The following is a 21,164-nucleotide window of genomic DNA, read 5'->3' as shown; positions in this document are numbered from 1 at the left end:
TAAAACTCTGAAAGGTTCTTTGGTTGTTCCTCTGGGGGACTCGTTAAAAGTTCTCTCTAGAACCATACAATGGTGTGTTTCCTTATCAGAACTGTTTCTAAGTAGAGGCTTTTTACGAACCCTTATTTATCCAATGAGCCCATCAAGGACCCCTGAAAAATCTCCTTTTTCTACGAGTAAATGTAAAAAAGAAAAATCCTTTTCCAAATAACAATACAAAAAATTGAGACTTGAGTAAAGTACATTCTACAGGTGATAATGATAATGATCGCTTTCACTTTAAAGTGTATTTCTCACTCTCTTTTTCTTTCTGTCTCAGCTAGGTGTCTAGGTTGTATTTCTAGCAGCCTTATGTTCCACTCCATGGTTACTTATCGGCACCTACGTGTGACATTTCGGTTGCCTCAGTGCTCTGGACTGAAAAATTCGGTGTCCACTGGTGAACAGCAAAGAGCCTTTGTGAAGTTGCATGTGTGATCTTCGTCCAGTGGCTCTCTCTCGTGCCAGTTACCAAGGAGGTGAAGCACGTGGCAATGGGCCACTGCAGTATATCATGGGACACCAGTGGGAACATATTGGATTTTATTCTGGCACACTAATTAAGCCACAGAACTCAGATGGAAGCAGGAATTAATGGAAACGCCTAAAACTAGGCTACACTTCAGTTTGTAATAATCAGCACTGCATTGTTGGAATTAGTGTGCGTTAATCCTAAACTAAAGCCGGTTTCAGTGCTGTACTGCTTAGCTATGAAGTTAATCCGTCTGCTCCAATGGCAAGGCTAACATTTCAAATTCCAAAGGCAGATATATTCAGTATCACGTAAATGACATCCTCATCTGTCAGAACTGTTCTGCGTCATATCCAAAAAGAGCCAGTGACTGATACGAGCTGAGGTCACGTTTAGGACAACTGTGTTTCTCATTGCCTGGGAGCAAGGTTCTCCCCAGGCTCTCCTTACTGTTACAGTCCCTTAATGTCACGAATAGTGCGGAGTTCCAGCTGGACAAGGCTTCCCTCGCTGCTTTTAGAGGTAATGAAGCTCTTTCCAAATATGCTACATAATCTTTCAGTATAAAAATGGGACCTCATCCACAGTTTCAGGATTGGGTGTCAGCATATTATTATCCTTCTTACACAATAATACTGAATAATTGAAATATAAGTAGCCTGTGTTCAGGGTGACAAACTCTGGTTGAAAAATTACAAATCACAGATAAACGTCAGTTCCCATGTCACATTTTACAACGGAAAAAAAAGCCCAGTAGGTAAACACGTGTCATATTGTCCATGAGAAACATTTTTATCACTGTTACTAAGCCAAGGACTCTGCAGCCTGGAGACACAGCAAATGTAATCTCTTTGTCTCTCTCTGACCTTTCAGAAATGCAAAGGACACGGACTACCAAGAAAGCACAATGTGCCTCATATATATCCAGCTCTTAATATCAAAATGCCTTCTTTTACCCTCTTCTCTAAAATGCTCCAGCTTTTTTCTAACGTGCAGGATCCAAAGTAATTTTGACGCAAAAGCATGCAAACTGAATTATAATACTGCGACACGGTCACTTGCTTCGGCAGGAGTGTAAACGCAGGGGATGGAGTGAATAAATTCAGATTTCTTCAGTCATCCAAGTAGCAGTAATAGTATTAATTTAGTAGTAGTGGAGCGCAATTTGTGCTAAAGATGCTTCGTCACTTGTCCTATACTCAATGATAAGTGGAAGAACATCTTCTAGATTAAATCCTGTTGCCTTGAGTTGCTACAACTAGATGTAACTTAAATGTCGACCTCTATGTTTAATGTCTATCAATTTTGAACTGGCTGTAAAAACCTCTAGAAAGCTTTTTTTTATTATTATTATTTTTTGGTAGTTCTCCTAAGAAACCCTCTTCTGCAGGTTGCAACAGACAAACTGCAACTTGAAGTTACACTGTAGAAGAACTAAATGTTGATCTAACGTGCCTGTAGCACTCCAAGTGGCAGCCGAGTGCTATCGCATTATCTTGGCAAGGTCACTCTCACACACACACACACACACACACACACACACACACACACACACACACACACACACACAGCACCTGATCACTACAGTGGAATATTCCACTCACTCTCAGCGCCTGCACTTCCTCCCTCCCACTTCCCACAGATCTCCTGTATGCATGCCTGCAGCCATGATGGGCCCATGAACGGGTCCTCATGCCCTTTTGTAGTCACAGGATCATCCTGGAGTCCCACTAATCTAGCCACAGAACTGAGGCACAAGAAGGTCGATACGAGAAACATATACACTACATTGATAAATTTTGGGTTTACAGATGCACAACACTGCTTGTTTAAATCATTGAGTCTTAGTCCTAAAGCTAGTTTCAGTGCCGTACTGCTACATCTACAATTTTAAATGCCAAAGGCTGTTATATTCAGTATGATGCAAATGACAACCGCATGTGTCAGTGTTGCCAGGCGGCACACCTTTAACATAGCGTTGCTGTGTGTGTGTGTGTGTGTGTGTAAATGTGCCCTGTGATGGACTGGTGTCCCATCCAGAGTGTAATCCTGGCTCCGGATCCACTGAGACCCTGACCAGGATAAAGCGGTCACTGACAGAGTGAGTGAACCACGTGCACGCGCACACACACACACGTGCACACACTAGCACCACCCAGTGGACAAGTTTTTTTATGGCAAATTCTAGTCCAGGTTACTATTAATAGTCTATGAGGGAAAAGTAAATGCATGCAGTCTAAAAATATATTCTGAGCAAATTCATAAGGTCCAGATCTGGTTGCACAGTTGTACCCCCTTGTGGATGACACATTTTACTTTTTTTTTTTTTTTTTTTTTTTTTTACAGGTTTGTCTCTTAAAAAAAAAAAAAAAAGCTTAGTCTTAAATGCCTTAAAATCAGTCAGTTATATTATGAGCTGTAATTTGAGCTGGTTGTTCTTATTCTCTTATGTCATGTTCCGAGAGAGAGTATTAAACACGGCTCAAACTACTTTTTAGTTCTAAAGCTTTTAAACTTTTAGGTGAAAATCCATTTGCCTTGTACTCATTTTTAAAATGAATGAAAATCACAGAATATTCTGCACATGCTGGATGGGGGACCATGAAGAGGCTAATGAGAGCCATTTCTGAACAAGGTTAACATGTGCACACAAGGGTGTGTGGGCATATTTTTATATCTTGGTGGGCACCAGATGTTCCAACAAAGATATGAATGTCTGTCAGTTTTGACCTTGTGAGGAGATTTGACTGGTCCCCTTTTTTTTAAAATTATTTGTCAAGAGATTTTCTTTTGGTTGCTTTGCTTAAAGTTAAGGTTAGGTGGAGATGCATATCATTGATTGGCTGCATTATTAATTATGTCAATGGAAGGTCCTCACAAGGACACTAAGACAAATGTGTGTGTGTGTATGTGTGTGTGTGTGTGTGTGGGTGTGTGTGTGTGTGTGTGTGTGGGTGTGTGTGTGTGTGTGTGTGTGTAAGAGAGAGAGTGACAGAACCCAACAGGGCCCCATCTTCCTCACACTCCTGTTACTCTCAGTGCTCTAATATAGCTGCGGCTACGAGGGGCCCTCGGCCACGGTGACAGATCTCACCCTCTCTGCCCTCTTGCCTACATAAAACATGAGTACAGCAGCATGTCTAGTGTAAAAGAGCAGACACACAGCCACTCAGCCACGTTCTACTGCTGCCATTCTGTGGCCTCAAGAGGGAACAGAGTATGCTTTTAGGCAGGACAAAAGAGTAAAAACATGCTGAATACTGTAGAGTTATTAAAAAATGTCACTTATGTCATGCTGACAAACAGCAAGCAGCATTTTCCAATATTCCTATATTTTGGACATTGCCCGTAACTCTCACAAACATTTAAACGGTAATGAATATTCTAAACATAGAAACTCTCCTCAAAATAACTCGCATATAAGCGCTGATGGCGAACACAGGTTCTTCTTTGTTTGTTCCATCTTAGCAGATGAAAATATCTTGAATATAGACAAATTTATCCAGTATTCATATCCATAACCCAAGATTATTATAAGATCATTAAACCTATTTCAAACCATTTTTTTTTTTTTATTTCAAGTTCAAAATTTTCTTATTCTATTAGCAGATAATTTTGCTTCAAATGAACAAAACCATCTGCCAAAGGAATTAGACTATTAGGTTTAATAATCTTATATTTAGTTATTGTAATCTTATAATAGGAAATACTGGATAAATATGATTATATTTAGGATATTTTCACTTGATAAGATGTCAAAATGTTTCCTTTTCAGAAGTTCCAAGTAGAACCTCTTATTGAAGTTAAGCAGCACAGAGACTTTCTATGTTTTGAAAATACCTGCGTTACTGTACTTCTGTGTCGTGATTGTGTTTGCAGAGAAGAGGAAGATTCATGAGCTAATCATATGCCACAAACTTTACGCATGAAGTGGGGTTACGCTCAATATGTAAAAAAGACCAAATTATTTATTAAATATTGATCTTATTCAAACAGCATAAATGGGAGAGTTGGGCATGTTGCCCGTAAGTTGCATGTGAGCACTTTTTTCCTGTAAGACTGGGTTGTGCAACATTAAAACGAAGTTCATTATTACTTCATGCAGATGGAACCGGCCAAGATCACCAGTTTGGACAGTTTGTCTTGGTCCACATCTGAGTGTGGTTAAAGAACCGCACCAAGGGGGAACTTCACCAATGTTCAATTCAATCCGAGTAAATGCAGCTTATTCATACAAAGAATTCTTAAAATAACCCTTTTATCCAATACTGTAGCTGTTTCTGCCTTGTGCTATTAGCTTACTCAGTATGCTTTCTAAATAGATTCATTCACATAAGTGCAAACATTGAACATAAATTAGATTAAAAAACAAAACAAAAACAATTATGGTAGCTTATAATCAGACAATTCTGTACGAAGGCCTTTATTTTATAAACTAATTTACCCATGGACACCATGTGACTCTAGATACTGTGTAAGTAAGTGTGTGTGTGTGTGTGTGTGTGTGTGTGTGTGTGTGTGTGTGTGTGTGTGCGCGCGCACGCGTGTGTGTGTGGTGCTTGGGTACTCACGGGGAAGAGGACGATGGGAACGGTGAGTGTTACAGCTGTCAGCACGGCGAGACGCACACACAGAAGCATAGTGTCAAACTTATAAACCTTGGTAAAGGTGTGCAGCAGCTCTGCCTCCACATTATCTGTGTGTCAAAGTGTGTGTGTGTGTGTATGAAAGAGAAGAGTAGGGAGAAAGCGGAATTAAATTGAGAATAATAATACTAATATAATAATAATTACTCCTATCGTTACCAAACGCTGTCCGCTGTTCTGCGTGTGCAGGAGGACGTACCGTAGAAGGTGAGGTAGCCAAACAGCGCCGACAGCATGTACATTATCAGCATCGCCAGAATCGACAGGTTAGATACGTTTTGCATTTTCTTCCGAGTGCGACTGTAAAAAAAAAAAAAAATGCAAAAGACATGAACACTTTGAGTGAACTTTTTGTGTTCTGGTCTACTGTAGTGAGGTATGAAAAAGTACTCACTCTTTGAGTTCGCTGTAAATGGGAAGGACTTCTGGGTGACACACAAAGGCAAAAGCCAGAATAGGAACAGTATATGCAGTCTGGAGGAGGAAAAACACAGAAAACTGAGATGTATCGAGGCCACGGTGTCATGTGAAAGGACTAAAGGACTGTTACAGAAAAATAAGTTGGCGTGGTGTGATGCGTCATGACAAAAAGTGGAGTTACTGTTACCACCTTGTCCAATAACAGCATGACCCGAAAAGTTTTATTCGTCTTATACCACAACAATTTGCCAACAATTACAAAGTTTAATTGTTGAATGAACAACGCCATACTTTTAACCATTTACAGTTACAGTTTTAATCTTATGGAACATCTCTGAGACAACTTAGTTTCTGTTACTGCTCATTTTATAGCAGCTAAACAGTCGTTCCCTCACCATCCTCTCTTTTTTCTTTCTCCTGTTAAAGTTACTAAGAAAACTCCTCTGCCCTGAAGACTCTCCTGTGGCTTTAGACTGTTACAAATCGCTGAAACCAGAGACTCCTTCCACAAATGTTAAATAACAACCACCGTTATATGTTGTTCTTAAATAGCATGTTTTGCTTAAACCTATTTATTATTAGTCTTAGATTATATTATTTAGTGTCTTCCACTTATAAGCATAAGTTGCCGTGCATGAGCTGTTACTTTAGAAATGATAATGAACTAGAATGAGCACATTAAAATACAGTAATCCTGTGATTTGTATTAAAGCTATGATGTTAATCAACACCTTCTAACCAATCAGATTCGAGAATTCAACAGCACTATGGTATATAAACTATTAATCACTGAATCCATCCTTATTTTACTATAATACCATATTACTAACATTATTTAATGCATGTTTATATTACACACATTACACACTGACTATTCTAATCTGAGAGTAACAAGGTGAAATGTCCGATCTTTGTAAATATGGGGCAAAAAGCTAAGCTTTAAAATGAAGATCACCAAGAACAAGAGCTTATTGTGTTTTTCTATAAATATTTATACTGATAATAATTAAGATAAAGATAGAATAAAGAAAATAATTACAACTGTATTGCTGTTAAAATCAAAAGATACACTGTGAGCCCTCACCTGGGAGTTGAACACAAAGTATTTAGGTGTGCACATGTCCTCATAGTCGTCTGGGTGAGGGGTGTAGTGGATGCCAGAGACGGGTGAAGCAAGAGAATGGGGCTCCAGGTGACTGCTGCTCATGTCTGCTCGAGAGAACTCCATCAGACCTGAGCTGTTATGCAACGCATACGGATTCATCGGCTCCGAACCATTTAGACTCATATTAGCCGAGTGGTGGAAGAAGAATGGCAAAGGACAGGGGAGCTGGGTCTTCTTATAAATCAACTGAGACACACACACACAGAGAAATGATTATAAATCAGTTTTTGGAGAGAGAGAGATGAACAGAAATTCTTATAAATCAACTAAGAAGCATACACACAATTTTTTTTTTTAAATAAATCAGTGGAGAGAGTGAGTCTTTTTAAAAATTGTAATGCTCAAACAGATTTAGGAGTGGAAATGTACCAAAAAAAAATAAATGAACCCACAAAAACGCCCACAAAAAACACCTGATTTGCTAAACTACTTTGAACAGTTTTTTTTCCAAAAACAACAAAACACTTACCACGCCCAGAAAGAAGACCATACATGAGAGAGAGAAGCCACTGGTGTAGCCCAGGTAGCCTGCACAAGAGTGGAATATACATAAGACACACAGATGGACATACACATCATATAAAAGTATTAAACAGGCATACACTTAGCAAATCACAGTGAAGAACAGGGCTTACCCAGGTTCTTGAGCAGGGCCAGGGGCAGGATGACTCCAACAGACACGAATACAACCAGGTAATTCCCGTTCAGGTACCACTCACTACGGCAGAGAAGAAACCACACAAGCACGTAAACTCACAGGGAACACACTTGCTATAGCAATCTCACACAAATGCTATCATAAGAACATTCTCAAAGCCACATCGCACCATTACAGCCATTACACACAGGCTGTAGAGGTGATGGATGCAAAACATTTGCACTACAAAAAAAATGTAAACACTGATTACTTGGGATGAAATCTCTGGACTCTTCAGTTAAGCATTTGAGCAAAGGGAATGAAAGGTTCCTTGTAGTTCCATCTAAAAGCATTTCCAGAATGGTGCATTTTGTTTCATCAATATATGTAAATGTCTGCGACCAGTGATATTTTAGCTCTTTAATTCACCATCTAAATTCAGGGGAGGCCAAAAGGACTTTTTTCCCCATCCTCTGACCTTCTAATGCTGCATCCGACTTACCTCGAAGTGGTAAAAGTCGGAGATTGGAATTAGATAATTTTCCAATCTCGATGCATTCAAGGTACAAAATGAAAAAACAAAAAACATGGATGCCTCCATGTTTGTCTCTTGTTAGCAACAAACTAGCCAGCTAACTAATTGTAATGAGCGATGCATATTTTTTCTCCTCAAAAGAGTGAACTGTATAGTCAGTGTTACAGATTTAACTAGCAAATATGTCTGTATCTTAGACATATTTGTCTGTATCTTAGTCTGTGTCTGTATCGAATATATCTGGATCTAAAGCAAATACACATCATACCCATAATCACTGAAAGTTAAAAAGTGCTCTTTTGTTTATTGTGCATGCTGTGAGCGGCCATGTTGATTTGTACACTACATATGCTCTCGTTATGGACTAATAAGAATCACAGCATGTTCAGCATGTTGCCACCACTCACCCAGAGTTCTCCTCTAGTCCCATAAAGGCTCGGATAACCTCCGGCAGCTCGTATTTCACTATGAACAGGTAGCTGGACATGGCTGGGAAAAGATAAATTAATCACAATCTGCTCACACTAGACAGTCGAACAAGTCCAAACAAACTGCTTCTATCAGTTATTACAGCAGAGTAAAGACTGAAACATGAGTTTAACATTGCAGCAGTGACTAAATGAAAGTGAGATGTGTCTTTAATGAGAGTAAAGGGCAGTCACAGCTGTGGCTCTTCTCCTCACCTCCAATATTCTGCATGATTATAGACCCAAACGCTGCCATTTTCCCCGGCCAGCCGAACGCCCTTTCACCCAGTTTTTCATAGATAAGAGAGCCTGAAAATAAATGATATGCTTAAAAAAATAGCACGGAACACCACATAACATTTATATCTTTAGCTAGCAATAGAAAAGAAGACGCCTACGATATCAATTATATTTGTATGTGCGTATGTGTGTGTAAGTTAATGATTACCTCCTTCTTTAGCTGTTACGAGCAGCAGGTGAATAGAGTAGAGTGACAGAATAGCAACAGCGAAGAGGAGAATACTGCAGGACAAAATCAGACATTAACATTAACATTTTTCCCCTCAAGAAATAATATCCATGTGTCTAAACACTCAAAAGCGTAAAACAATTGATATATATCGCAGTGCACTTTATGACATATTCAAATTAGTCTGTGTGAAGCAACACATCGTGGGTTAACAGACTGTGCTATGGAGGTTATTTTTAAATTCAATATACAGTACATTCATTAGAGGCCATCAATCTCCCCTTACATTCTAACATCAACCTGTGTATTCCCGTCAACCTCCACTATTCGATATCTGTCACAGTGTTAAAGAGAAGATGACAGAGTGCATGAGTGAAAGAGAGCAAGAGAAAAAAAGTAGAGGTGAAGGGAAGCCTTAGTATCTGTCACTGATAGAGTTACCAGGCACCAGGAGCCCATACACAGAACAGAAATAGCCACCTGTCTCAGGCGAGAGTAGAAGAGTGATGGAGACAAGGCCAAACACTGACCCGCTAGTCAGGTGAGAACCAGATCTAGCACTGATGAAGGTGTTCTCTTCATCCTCATGCTATGAGAGGAATGTGAGGTCAGTGGATCCGAGCAGTCCAGCTGACTGCCGTCAGTCAGTCAGTCAGAGAGAGCACGCTCAAGGCAACAATGTCCACACAGACACAGAAACGCAGCCCTCTCTTAATCTCTACCTCTCTCTGTCAAATCCTCTGTCTCCATCTGCATCTTGTTCAGCCTGCACCCTGGTCTGAACCCTGATCCTCAAGAGTTTAGAGAACAAGGCCAGTGAGGGGAAGTTCCTCAGCCAAAAATAGTACTGGTGCGTGTTACGTTAACACGAACACATTGACCCTGGTGGTGCACTTACAGCTAAAGTTATATACAAAACACTGAACTCATGGAGATCACAAAGTAACCAAAATTAGGGCTGTATTAACCCTTCTATATAAAAAAAATAATAATAATAAAATAATAGGTTTCGTTGACTGCCACCATTATATTGGCTTATGATTTAAATGAAACGTTTTAAGCATTTTTTCAAACAATTTCGAGAAAGAGATGGGCCACAAAAAAAAAAAAAAAAATTCATAGTCAGTAGAAATAAATATTTTACCACCATTCTATCTTCTATTTTTAATTTCTCATTCAGTCTTTAGTCTCATATTCAGAGTGACACGAGTTGTAGACTAGAAACCAAAACAGGGCCATTAAATAATGCAAACCCAAAATATAAATGTTTATGGTAAAGTATATATACATGAAGAATAAATGTGTTGTTAGTTAACAACACAATAACAACACAAACAATAGACATAGGGAATAGGCTATTCAGCCCCTATAGGCAATAACCAAGTGCTCACAAACTGTACAGGACGAACAATGAGAAAATTATACCATGAAGTCATGAACATAACACAGGCTGTGGGCAATTCAAACAGAAAAACAAAATCATCATAAAATAAATAAATTTAAAAAAAATCAGCTCACCTAGGGCTAATGAAGAAACGGCCAAATTCATGAATACTCCCAGTTGTCTTCTGATTATCAAATTGGTGCTAAGCTGGCTAGCCTCATGAGTCTAATGAATGTTTCACTTATTTAATCAGTGAACTATACACTGCATGAATGAGCTACATATTCTTGTATCAATTTAGCACAGACTTGAGTATGTTTGTTGAATGATTGGGGTGTCATTTTTCATTTTTCATAATTTCCCTGTTTGCCAGTGATCACAGATGAAAACTGTTTACAGATGACAGCTGTTCATTACATTTGTAATGAAAAACAGAACAAGTCCTATCAGGTTTTTAAACACACCTGCATGTGGAAGTCTCTCTGACGTCTAAGGCTACTTGAATACACCACATATTTCCTAAATACAGTAAAAGATGAGGCCTCCTCCGTGTCTGATTCTGGAGATAAGTCAGATAAAGTCAGCACCATCCCTAACTCTTTTAATCAAAACTAGCTCATTTGAACACCCCAGAATAAGAGATATTACAGGATATCCAGAATACTATAGTCAAACACTGCTCAGATGTCACACAGTAAACTAGAATCAGACGTTCTCCATTTCTCATGTATATATCCACCATCCTGATACCTTATGACCAGAAACCCTACACGTAGCACACTTACAAAAAGAGGATGATTCCAGTGTTGGCCATGGCAAAAGAGAGGCCCAGGATCCCACTTCCCATGATGGCATTACTGAGGTTAAACACAGACATCCCAAAAGAGGCATGACCTGGGTGCTGTGACCGAGAGAAGCAGAAGAGAGAGAGAGAGAAATTAATTAAACGTCATCTGTAATTGAGACCATGTTTATTTAGTAGCTTACATAAGTATCTAGATGCGCTACAATTTTTATTTTTTAAAGCCAAATTGAATAAAGAGACTGTCTGTAGTAAATGCCACAGCTCTGGGGCAACTGCTACACGAAATGACTTAATAAATTATGTATCATAATAATAATAATAATAATAATAATAATAATAATAATAATCATCATCTTACATATTCTTCATGATACTCCTCAAACTTCTTCTTCGTCATTATTCCGTTTGTGAGAAACTTCTGACTCTCAGCATCCTCTTCATCAAGATACTGACTGCAAAAATTAAATTGAGATTGTTGAGGTTGTTATAGATGTCCATAAATATTTACACATTGACAAAATTTTTAATTTTAGCTCATCAGCCCCATTTGTCTATAGGCTGTTGTTCCAGAACTGTACAGGCTTTGTAGAGGTTTTTTTTTACACACTCTAATCTCATCCTGTTTCTGAGACTCACCAATGGTTTACATCTTGTGGTAAACCCTCTGTATTTATGTGGTGAAGTCTTCTTAACTTTGACACAGATACGCCTACCTTCTGGAGGGTGTTTTTCATCTTGTCAACAGTTATAAAGAGGTCTTCTGGGCCTTTTGGTGTTCCTGAGCTCACCAATGCATTCTTTCTTTTTAAAAATGTACCAAGTAGTTGACTTGGCCACACCTAGTGTTTTTGTGTCTCTCTGATGGGTTTTCTTTTGATTTTTTTCAGTCTAACGATGGCTTTACTGGCAGTGACAACTCTCAATATGAAGTCAAAAGAGCTAACAGCAACAGATTCCAAATGCAAATGCCACACTTAATCAACTCTAGACCTATTATTTGCTTACTTGTAAATGAAGTAATGAGGGAATAACACACACCTGGCCATGGAACAGCTAAGCAGCCAATTATCCAATTACTTTAGAGCCCTTAAAAGGACCACATATAAAAAGTGCTGAAATTCCTACACCATTCACCCGATTTGATGGATGTACACATCCTCTAATTAAAGCACTTCTGGGCTCATATTTATTATTTAGCAGTAGAGCAGGTGGGTGATTAACAGAAAGGCAGAAGTGAAGAGGACTGGGAAGCAGCTGGATGGGGCAGGGTCTCAGGCTGCTGACCTGCTCATGGTGGCCTTCTCCGTGTCGATGGGCCCGGGGTAGCGCTCGTCCAGGCTGTCGTTGCTGTCATCATCCGCCTCAGTGCTCACTTTCTTCAGCTCCATCCGCTCCATGGCATGCAAGCAGAGAGAAGATTGCAGGCAAAACGTTGAGTTCGCTTAATCCTGGGGAGAAAAACACTGCCTGAAAACAAGAGCATGAAGAAATTGGTCAGGAACGAGGATATTGAAAAGCTCCAGTAATGAGTACATTAATATAGCACAGCTATTGCACGGGCAAAATTGAACAACCTGGATAAGATGCACATATACACAAAGAGAAAATGGATTAAAATACACCATATGTCTAAATGTTGAATGTTTTTATGCTAATAATGGCAAAAAGAGCAGTATACTGCGTTATACATAAAAAGAGCTGGTTGTTAGAAGATATTTACTAAATCTACATACATTTAACTAATGTCTAAAAAGTATCAACTGTTCCAACTGGGGCTGTTAAATCTGATCTGTTGAGCCATGCATTAACATTTCAAATACCACATTGTTTATGCTGGTAACACATTTTCCAGCTCTTCCTGTGCTGGTTGCACCCTGCTATGATTGAATACAATATGAAATGCTGCACATGGTCTATTAATTTGGGTTTACAGCCCTTTATACTGATGTACAGTGCAAACCGAGATCACATGCTCTGACAGGAGCCCAGGGTAGCAGGTTTAAACAGGACAATGTCTCACCCTATCAAACAATACACAAGCTCTGGGTACAAGTCTCAGCAGAACTCAAGCCACAGTTCAATTATATTCTGACCAGACTGTTGGAGTAATTAGGGCAGCATGGAGAGTACACACTGCTCCTCAGAGCCAACCAGCAAGAGAGTTACGTAACACTTCACAAGGCTGCAAATAAGTCTGGACAGCAAACTCGTTCATACCTCAATTCTCCTCTTCCTCACACAATGCTCCCTTGATAGAATGTGACGTTATTGCAGTCAGAATTGTTTCAGACCCTAGGATTTAGTTTACGGAAAGCTAAAAAATTTCCAGAGGCACTGCCACTACAAGAGGCAGTAGTGTGGTGCGTCAACAGCAGTGGGGCGAGAAAGTTCTGAGCAGTAATATCACTGACCGAGGTGTGGTTTGTTTGCTCATGAATAAACCTAGCCATAGCCACTAACACACTAACAATTTGTTTTTCTTTATGGAACAATTTTGAGCCATTTTATGGAATTTGCAGTAAAGCTTTTTCTTGCATGTGTTTTTGGTTTTTTTCCGTTCAGGCAGACAAGGAGTACTGTGCAACTGAATAAAATCCAAAGCTCCAACATCCTCTTTCTAACCAACTCTGGAAGGATATACATATACAAATATGTATATATATACAACCCCCCCGCCCCCTCCACACACACACACACACACACACACACACACACACACACACACACAGTTTTGTAACATATGAAATAATTTTTAATGGTATTTACAACTACTTTTTTTCTGCAAAGCATCTAAAATGCACATTTGTTTTCATTTATTTTCATGTAGTATTCAGGATTGGTGAGAAGGAGTAACTGTTCAAGCACCGTTTAATATTTGTAACACTACACTGCAAAAAAAAGATGACATCTTAGCAAGTGAAAATATCTTGAATATAATAAAATGTATCTATGATAAGATTACAAAAAAAACAACCATAAGATTATTAAACCTATTTCTAGACATTTCTAATAGGTTTAATAATCTCATGTTAAGAAATACTAGATAAATTTGACTACATTCAAGATATTTTCTTGCTGTCATTACTGCAGTGGAAAAGAAAACAATAGAGTACATTATCCATTAAAATATTATAAATATTAACCCTGCTCTAAAAATCAACATCTTTAAAGAAGAAAACAATAATTCCTGTTTTTTTATTCATACCTACATGATTCAGCTAGTTAATTTTACCTTTGTAAATGTTTGGCGGACGTAACTTTCTACTCTTCATGTCACTGATTGAACCATCATAAATCTCAAAATGGTTTGTCCTGTAACTGAACAAAGCAAGCAATCCCACTTTGACACTTTCTTTGACTTATTTGCATAACATTTTATGGGTTCAGGCCACGCAGCAAGTCAAACTGGTGCTCACTGGGCTCTAGTTGATAATTTTGCAATTTGCAACACAAATGTTCGAACACTTATCAAGCTTATTGTTACTGAGTATTTTTTTTTGTCGTCTTGCAAACAGCCTCATTCACGAATGTAAAAGCTGCACAATCCAGATTGGTTTGATAATGTCAAGGTAAAAAAAAAACTGCCTGCAGTTTTTAAAGTTATTATAGTTACTGGTAGTTGGAAGTTTCAGTCATTATTAGTAATAAATACATAATATCAGTCTCACATTATCATAATCTATGGTTCAAGCTGCAGTTGATAAGTTAATTTTTTCTAGTTTTCCCCCACACGGAGATACCTTGTGGAATATACACACAGCAGGTCTGCTCCTGTGAGGAATGCAGGCCAACTGGGAGCCGTGTGAACTTTTACAACAGTAAAAACACTCACTCTTCACAGTGCACTCAAGCTAGGACACATTTCCCATGTTCACAGCTAGTTCCAATCACACGGCCATTCCAAGAACCACAAAACCCCCTTGGGGCATAAAGACAATGACACTCAAGTCAGAAGTACCAAAATACTACTGCACATGCAAATCGCTGACATGAAAACAACTCGAATCAGCTCAATTCTAACTGAACATTAGTGTACATGGCTAGTGAGTTCAGTGTAAAAGATGCCGCTGGCTTGAATTTGGGTACTCACAGGCAGGGTAGGGCTCCGAGCTGAAAGGAGAAGTTTGAGCGTGCTTCTTTTACTCCTGCAGGTGAGTGGCAGCTATAAAGAGCAGAGGGAGGGCCCTTCTCAGCCAATCACGTTTTCTTTTACCATGAGCTCTTGTTCCAATACACGCACCCCCACCCCACCTCCCCGAAACCTGCGTCATCAGACACAGAGTGCACACAGGACCCTAAAAGTGTAGACAAGATAACGCACATTGCATCAGCTGCTCTTTGCTCTGTCCTTTTGGGACATTAAGGATTGGTGACTTTTTTGGATATTCAGCCACATTTTTTCATGATCACACAAGCATGCACAAACCTGCCCACACACACACACACACACACACGCGCACACACACACGCACACACACACGCACACAGAGGCAGCTGTCTGGGTGTGTGGGGCAGTGACATTTACTACCAATCAGCACAAAGGGTCTATCTCACACAGACACATTCACATTGTAAGGCAATTATCCACCCACACTAGTGATGAACAAACCTCATAAAAGTGACAGAATTAAAATCTTTTTGTAAATGACAGCTTATATAAAATCTACCTTTGAGCTTTGTCTTGGAATAGATATGAGAATTGCTTAGAGTTTTAATATCATATCATTTCAACTGAAACATAAATTTGGACTAATCTCACCAATCTCAATGAGTTCATCTCCCAAATCAGTTTAGCGAAAAAACTTTAAGCTTTAAACTTTAAACAAATTTAAGAAAAAAAAAGAAAGAAAGAAAGAAAAAAGAAAAAAAAAAAAAACTACTGCCACGTAAAATCTTTGCACAATGACACAAACCATATCAATCCATGTAGCATAAGACGAGTTGCAGTATATTATCCAACATGAGAAACAGCTTTTTAAAGATCACGCTGATAAACTAATAAAGTCACTCTTACTGTGTTGGTCCAGGTCCATTTTCTTTATCTCAAGGAGAAAGAGCGTTCCTTTGCTGATGCTCATTCCTTATATGGAGTCAGCCATCTATAAAGTCCATGGCTCACCCCCCAGACCAATCACAAGCTTTGGCTCAACGGTCAAAACAAAGCAAAGATTTCCCACTACACCCCTGGTGACATGCTAAACTCACACCAAGTTCAAATGCCATGGATGGCTGCAAAGCCAAGCTGTTCTATCTCCAAACTCTCCTCCATCTAACACGAGAGATGCTGAACAGCCAAATGGACTCTAACCTGCCACGAGTGTGAAGAAACCTCTTCCCTGAAAATATGCAAATCAGCCTTGTTTGTTGTCAACAATAATGAACATTAGTCCATTTTTTAGATAGGGTCTATAGCAATAAAATGAATAAACATACAGGTTCATCAGAAAGATGATTTGCTCTGGAAGTTCACTAAGCACTTAATGATCAGAGTGAAAAAGTGGAACCTCCCCCCAAACAAACAAACAAACAAACAAACAAAAACTGATGCACATCTCTCTGTGGGAGACGTATAGGTAAATTTACAAACACATTACGTTTGCAGAGCAATGCATCACATATGCATCTGACTTACATAGACAGATTATTTTTGATCTTATCACTCTTTTTGGTATTTAGAGGAAATATCTAAGAACCCTGGTGTAGTCATATACCCTGTTGACAAAATAAGCCCAATCTGCACTGTATCAACCCATAAAAATAATAAACAGATGAGAAAATTGCAGCGTCACTGGAACTGAGCGTACCTTCATCTACGCTGTTTTGTATACGATGGAATCAAAAATTCATGGATCACAATGTGCTATGAAAGTTTCTCCAAAATCACAAAGCACCTACATGGAACTGCATTTAAGAGTAAATCATGTAATCATCATTATGATGAAGTAAACAAAACACGTCCTGAAACTTCCTAGCTTGAAAAAAAAAGCAGGAGTGAGGATATAATGTACTAGTGTCTCTAGAAACATGAAGAGAGTGAAATCTGCATGGCTGAAAATGTTAGTGTTTGTATCTAAAGGGTGGTTTACACAGTGATAGTGTACTATTTCAGTCTCAGAGAAATGACTTGCACATCATAAGAGCCAGGTGGCTTATGTAAGTTACCTGCAACACTACTGATACAGCGTTATCTGTATGAAGTTACACCATAAAAAAGTTTAAAATATTGCTTTTAATGAACTGCAGGCCAAGTGGGGGAAAATGACCTCTTACCAAGTGAAAATATCTTTCATATTTATCTCGTACTTCCTATTCTAAGATTACAATACAGCACATATAATACAATAGCAATAAGACAATAAGACACATACGATCAGACACAAGATTTTTTAAACTTATTTCTAGACATTTTTACTCATTTACTCAAAGTCTGCACCTTCTCATTGCTATTTTTTTCTTTTTTAAATTTATGATGGTGTCCAAAAAGATCATTTTAGGACCTTGGTAAAATAAACTATTTATAAAACCTAAATTTAGATCTGTTCCTCGTGTGAAAACGCTGCAAAAAAATGAAGCCTCAGTGAGTGAAAATATCTTAAATATTTGAATACTCTTTTATAAGATTACAATAAACCAAATATAACATTATTATACTAATTTCAAGCTTTACACTTTCTTATTGCGTTCTTGAGTATTGGAATTGAACTTCGACGGAGGATGGTAATGTGGAACGAGTACACAAGGATGCAATAACGCATAAAAATGCATATTGAGAAAACGGCTACGGTTGTCACGCTCAGTCACTTGACTTCTAATCACTCACACACTCCTGTTCACAATCAACTCCACACATTATTTAAGGACTCCATTTCCACAACCACTTTGCGAAGTAATGTTCGGTGTGTATCTGCCTGAACTTACCAAGCCTTTGTTCCCATGTATTGTTATTCTGGTTTTGACTTTGTTTTGCATCTCGTTCGTGATTTTGGATTTTGCCCCATTGCTGATGTTTGCTGATCGCCTGACCTTTGCCTGTTTTGGACAACGTTTTTGAACACTGTTTTAGATTTGTTTGCCAGTCTCTTCATTAAAACTTCAACCTGTATTTGCAGTCGTCTTTGCCTTCCTTTCATGGCAGCTTCTTTCTAGAAATAAATTATTAAAATTAGCTAAATTATCTGCCAGTAGAACAAGACTATTTCAAGCTTGTGTCTAGAAATAGATCTAATAATCTTATATTTGGTTTATTGTAATCTTAGAATAGGAAATACTAGACAAATACTAGTATTTAAATTGTAGTATTCTTATTCACTTGCTAAGATGTCTTTTTTTTGCAGTGTATGGCATTATTTCTAAACATTGCAATGCAATATATACTTGTAAAGATGCTGTCAGACTTTGAAATCTGTGTAGAATTTGAACGGGACATACTTTGACTCATTTTTGGGCTGCTTTTGTAACACACCTGGGGCACTTAGATGCACTTAGACCTGCTGGAATTATAATGTTAAAAGCTAAGAAATTCCATTCATCAATCTATCTTCTGTAGCCCTTATCTTACACAGGGTCACAGGGAGCCTGGAGCCAGGGGACACCCTGGGGACACCCTGGACGGGGTGCCAACCCATCACAGGGCACAACTGCACACACACTCACCCATTCACACACTATGGACAATTTCGAGATGCCAATCAGCCTACAAAGCATGTCTCTGAACTGGGGGAGGAAACCGGAGCACCCAGGGAGAACATGCAAACTCCATGCACACAGGGTGGGTGCGGGAATCAAATCCCCAATGAGGAAAACGTGCTAACCACCAAGCCACCGTGCACCCCAAGCTAGGAATTTATGGTAGTAAAATATAGCTCGAAAATAGGTTAGATCTCTAACTGTATTCACTTCATTCTGTTGCCAAAAAGAAAACCCAGACTTCCGAGATGCACCTGAAATGATTCCGTGGTCATATGCTTGCAAGAGTCCAGCTACGACCATACAGTCACAAGGAACAAACTAGAGTAATGAAATCTGAGCTACTTATAGTGTCCAAATTGCAGAGCCAAAAAGTTCACTACCAGGAACTGTGTATTTTATCAGTTTTCATCCTTCATCATTGGTCCCCAAGCTGCCACTGTTGGGCCCTTGAGCAAGGCCCTTAATCCTCTCTGCTTCAGGGGCGCTGTATCATGGCTGACCCTGCATTGACCCCAACTTCCTAACAAGCTGGGATATGTGAAGAAAAGAATTTCACTCTGCTGTAATGTATATGTGACAAATAAAGGCTTCTTCATCTTAAAAAAATATATATACACACTTAAAATTTACTTTAATTAAGGTAAATTATTTACTTTAAAATGTGTCCTTAATCATAATATACGCACCTTGCCACACCTTGCCATGCTACAATGTCAGCAGTACCTTCACGTCAGCTACTGCACAGATATTTATCAGTAATCTCTCAGAGTTATCAACTATGATTGGATCACCGTCTGGTGACACAGAACTTGACCAGGCAACTGAATGCTTAGAATCAACATTCCGCTACAGGCTAGAAAAGGTAGCTCCACTTAAAAGAAAAATAATTAGGGAGAAAAAGCTAGTACCCTGGTATAGCGATCTCACACGAACTTTATAACGGACCACTCGAAAACTAGAACGTAAATGGCATCAAACTAAATTGGTAGTATTTCAAACAGCATGGAAAGAGAGCCTCCTGAACTATAGAAAATCTCTTAGTGCTGCTAGATCAATGTATCTCTCCATTCTAATAGAAGATAAAAAATAATCCTAGATTCTTATTTAATACTGTAGCACAATTAACTAGGAATAAGACCACCACAGAAACATGCACACCATCAATATGTAACAGCAATGACTTCATGAATCTTTTCAATAACAAAATTGAAAATATCAGGCAAAAAATTCAGACTATAAATTTAAAACCAGACAATTCTATAACTTACCCTGTAGATAAAAAATATAACAATATCAGATCAAAGATTAGAATGTTTTACTCCCCTTCAAGAGAGCATTAATTTCCTCGTCAAACTCATCAGCTTGTATCAAACCTCCCCTTTATCTCCAAGATCCTAGAAAAGGTTGTAGCACAGCAGTTTTGTTCAAACCTACATAGGAATAACATTCACAAAATGTATCAGTCAGCATTTAGGCCCCACTATAGCACAGAAACAGCGCTGGTTAAAGTGGTAAATGACCCACTACTGGCCTCTGATCAGGGTTGTGTCTCCTTGCTTGTGTTGCTTGAACTTAGTGCAGCTTTCGACACCATTGATCATGCTATTCTCCTCAAGAGACTAGACTAGACTTGACAGACTCTCCTTGTAGGCGTTAAGGGAACGGCCCTTTCCTGGCTCAGGTCTTATTTGATTGTTATCAGTTTGTAGCAGTAAATAGTGACTTCTCTACGCATATTAAGGTAAAGTTTGGTGTTCCACAAGGTTCTGTTTTAGGCCCACTGCTTTTTTCTTTATATATGCTACCGCTGGGTAAAATTACTCATAAACATGGTATTAGCTTCCACTGTTATACTGACACACAGTTGTATGTTTCAGCAAAGCCAGATGACAGACATCACCTTAGAAACTGGAGGCTTATTAACTTCCTTCTGCTTAATTCTGACAAGACAGAAGTACTTGTACTAGGACCACATGCAGCTAGAAGTAACTTTCCGATTACATAGTAACTCTGGATGACCTTTCTGTTTCATCATGTGCAGCAGTAAAAGATCTTGGTGTGATTATTGACTCCAGTCTCTCTTTTGAAGCTCACGTAGATAATATCACTAGGATCGCTTTCTTTCATCTCAGAAATATTGCTAAGAAACAATGTCACTACAAGATGCAGAATACAGCAGTCAGAGTCCTTACTATAACCAGAAGATATGACCACATCACCCCTATCTTATCCACACTGCATTGGCTCCCAATCAAATTTCACACTGATTATAAAATACTACTGTTGACCTATAAAGCACTGAATGGTCTCGTGTCTCAGTACCTGAGCGAACTTTTGGTCTTTTATGATCCGCCACGCCTACTTCGATCAAAAGGTGCAGGTTATTTGTTGGTACCTCGAAAATTGCGGGCTACAGCAGGGGGTAGAGCTTTCTCT

The 21,164-nt window shown here is 38.8% G+C and overlaps 1 protein-coding gene across 4 annotated transcripts in view; it reads right to left on the bottom strand.

Moving 5' to 3' along the window:
• slc38a4 (solute carrier family 38 member 4) overlaps positions 1-21,164 on the bottom strand; it is a 33,498-nt gene that overhangs the window by 6,349 nt on the left and 5,985 nt on the right. The window contains exons 1-14 of one of the 4 annotated variants that reach the window (XM_026919814.3): positions 16,054-16,253; positions 15,130-15,334; positions 12,324-12,506; positions 11,398-11,491; positions 11,020-11,135; positions 8,830-8,903; positions 8,598-8,690; positions 8,322-8,403; positions 7,378-7,460; positions 7,212-7,270; positions 6,662-6,928; positions 5,552-5,631; positions 5,357-5,457; positions 5,083-5,207 (exon numbers count right to left, since the gene is read on the bottom strand). In XM_026919814.3, the coding sequence (XP_026775615.1) occupies positions 5,083-5,207; positions 5,357-5,457; positions 5,552-5,631; positions 6,662-6,928; positions 7,212-7,270; positions 7,378-7,460; positions 8,322-8,403; positions 8,598-8,690; positions 8,830-8,903; positions 11,020-11,135; positions 11,398-11,491; positions 12,324-12,436 (1,287 nt within the window). In that variant the 5' untranslated portion in view covers positions 12,437-12,506; positions 15,130-15,334; positions 16,054-16,253. Of the gene's footprint in view, positions 1-5,082; positions 5,208-5,356; positions 5,458-5,551; positions 5,632-6,661; positions 6,929-7,211; positions 7,271-7,377; positions 7,461-8,321; positions 8,404-8,597; positions 8,691-8,829; positions 8,904-11,019; positions 11,136-11,397; positions 11,492-12,323; positions 12,507-15,129; positions 15,335-16,053; positions 16,256-17,957; positions 17,977-21,164 lie in introns of those variants that run through there. The other 3 variants (XM_053236688.1, XM_053236687.1, XM_026919815.3) reach the window with 3 other exon arrangements.

The sequence above is a fragment of the Pangasianodon hypophthalmus genome, chromosome 9 (assembly GCF_027358585.1).
Source record: "Pangasianodon hypophthalmus isolate fPanHyp1 chromosome 9, fPanHyp1.pri, whole genome shotgun sequence".
NCBI classification, from domain to species: Eukaryota; Metazoa; Chordata; class Actinopteri; order Siluriformes; family Pangasiidae; genus Pangasianodon; species Pangasianodon hypophthalmus.
The sequence above is the reverse complement of the archived record's forward strand: the minus strand, read 5'-3'. Positions and strand labels throughout refer to the sequence as shown.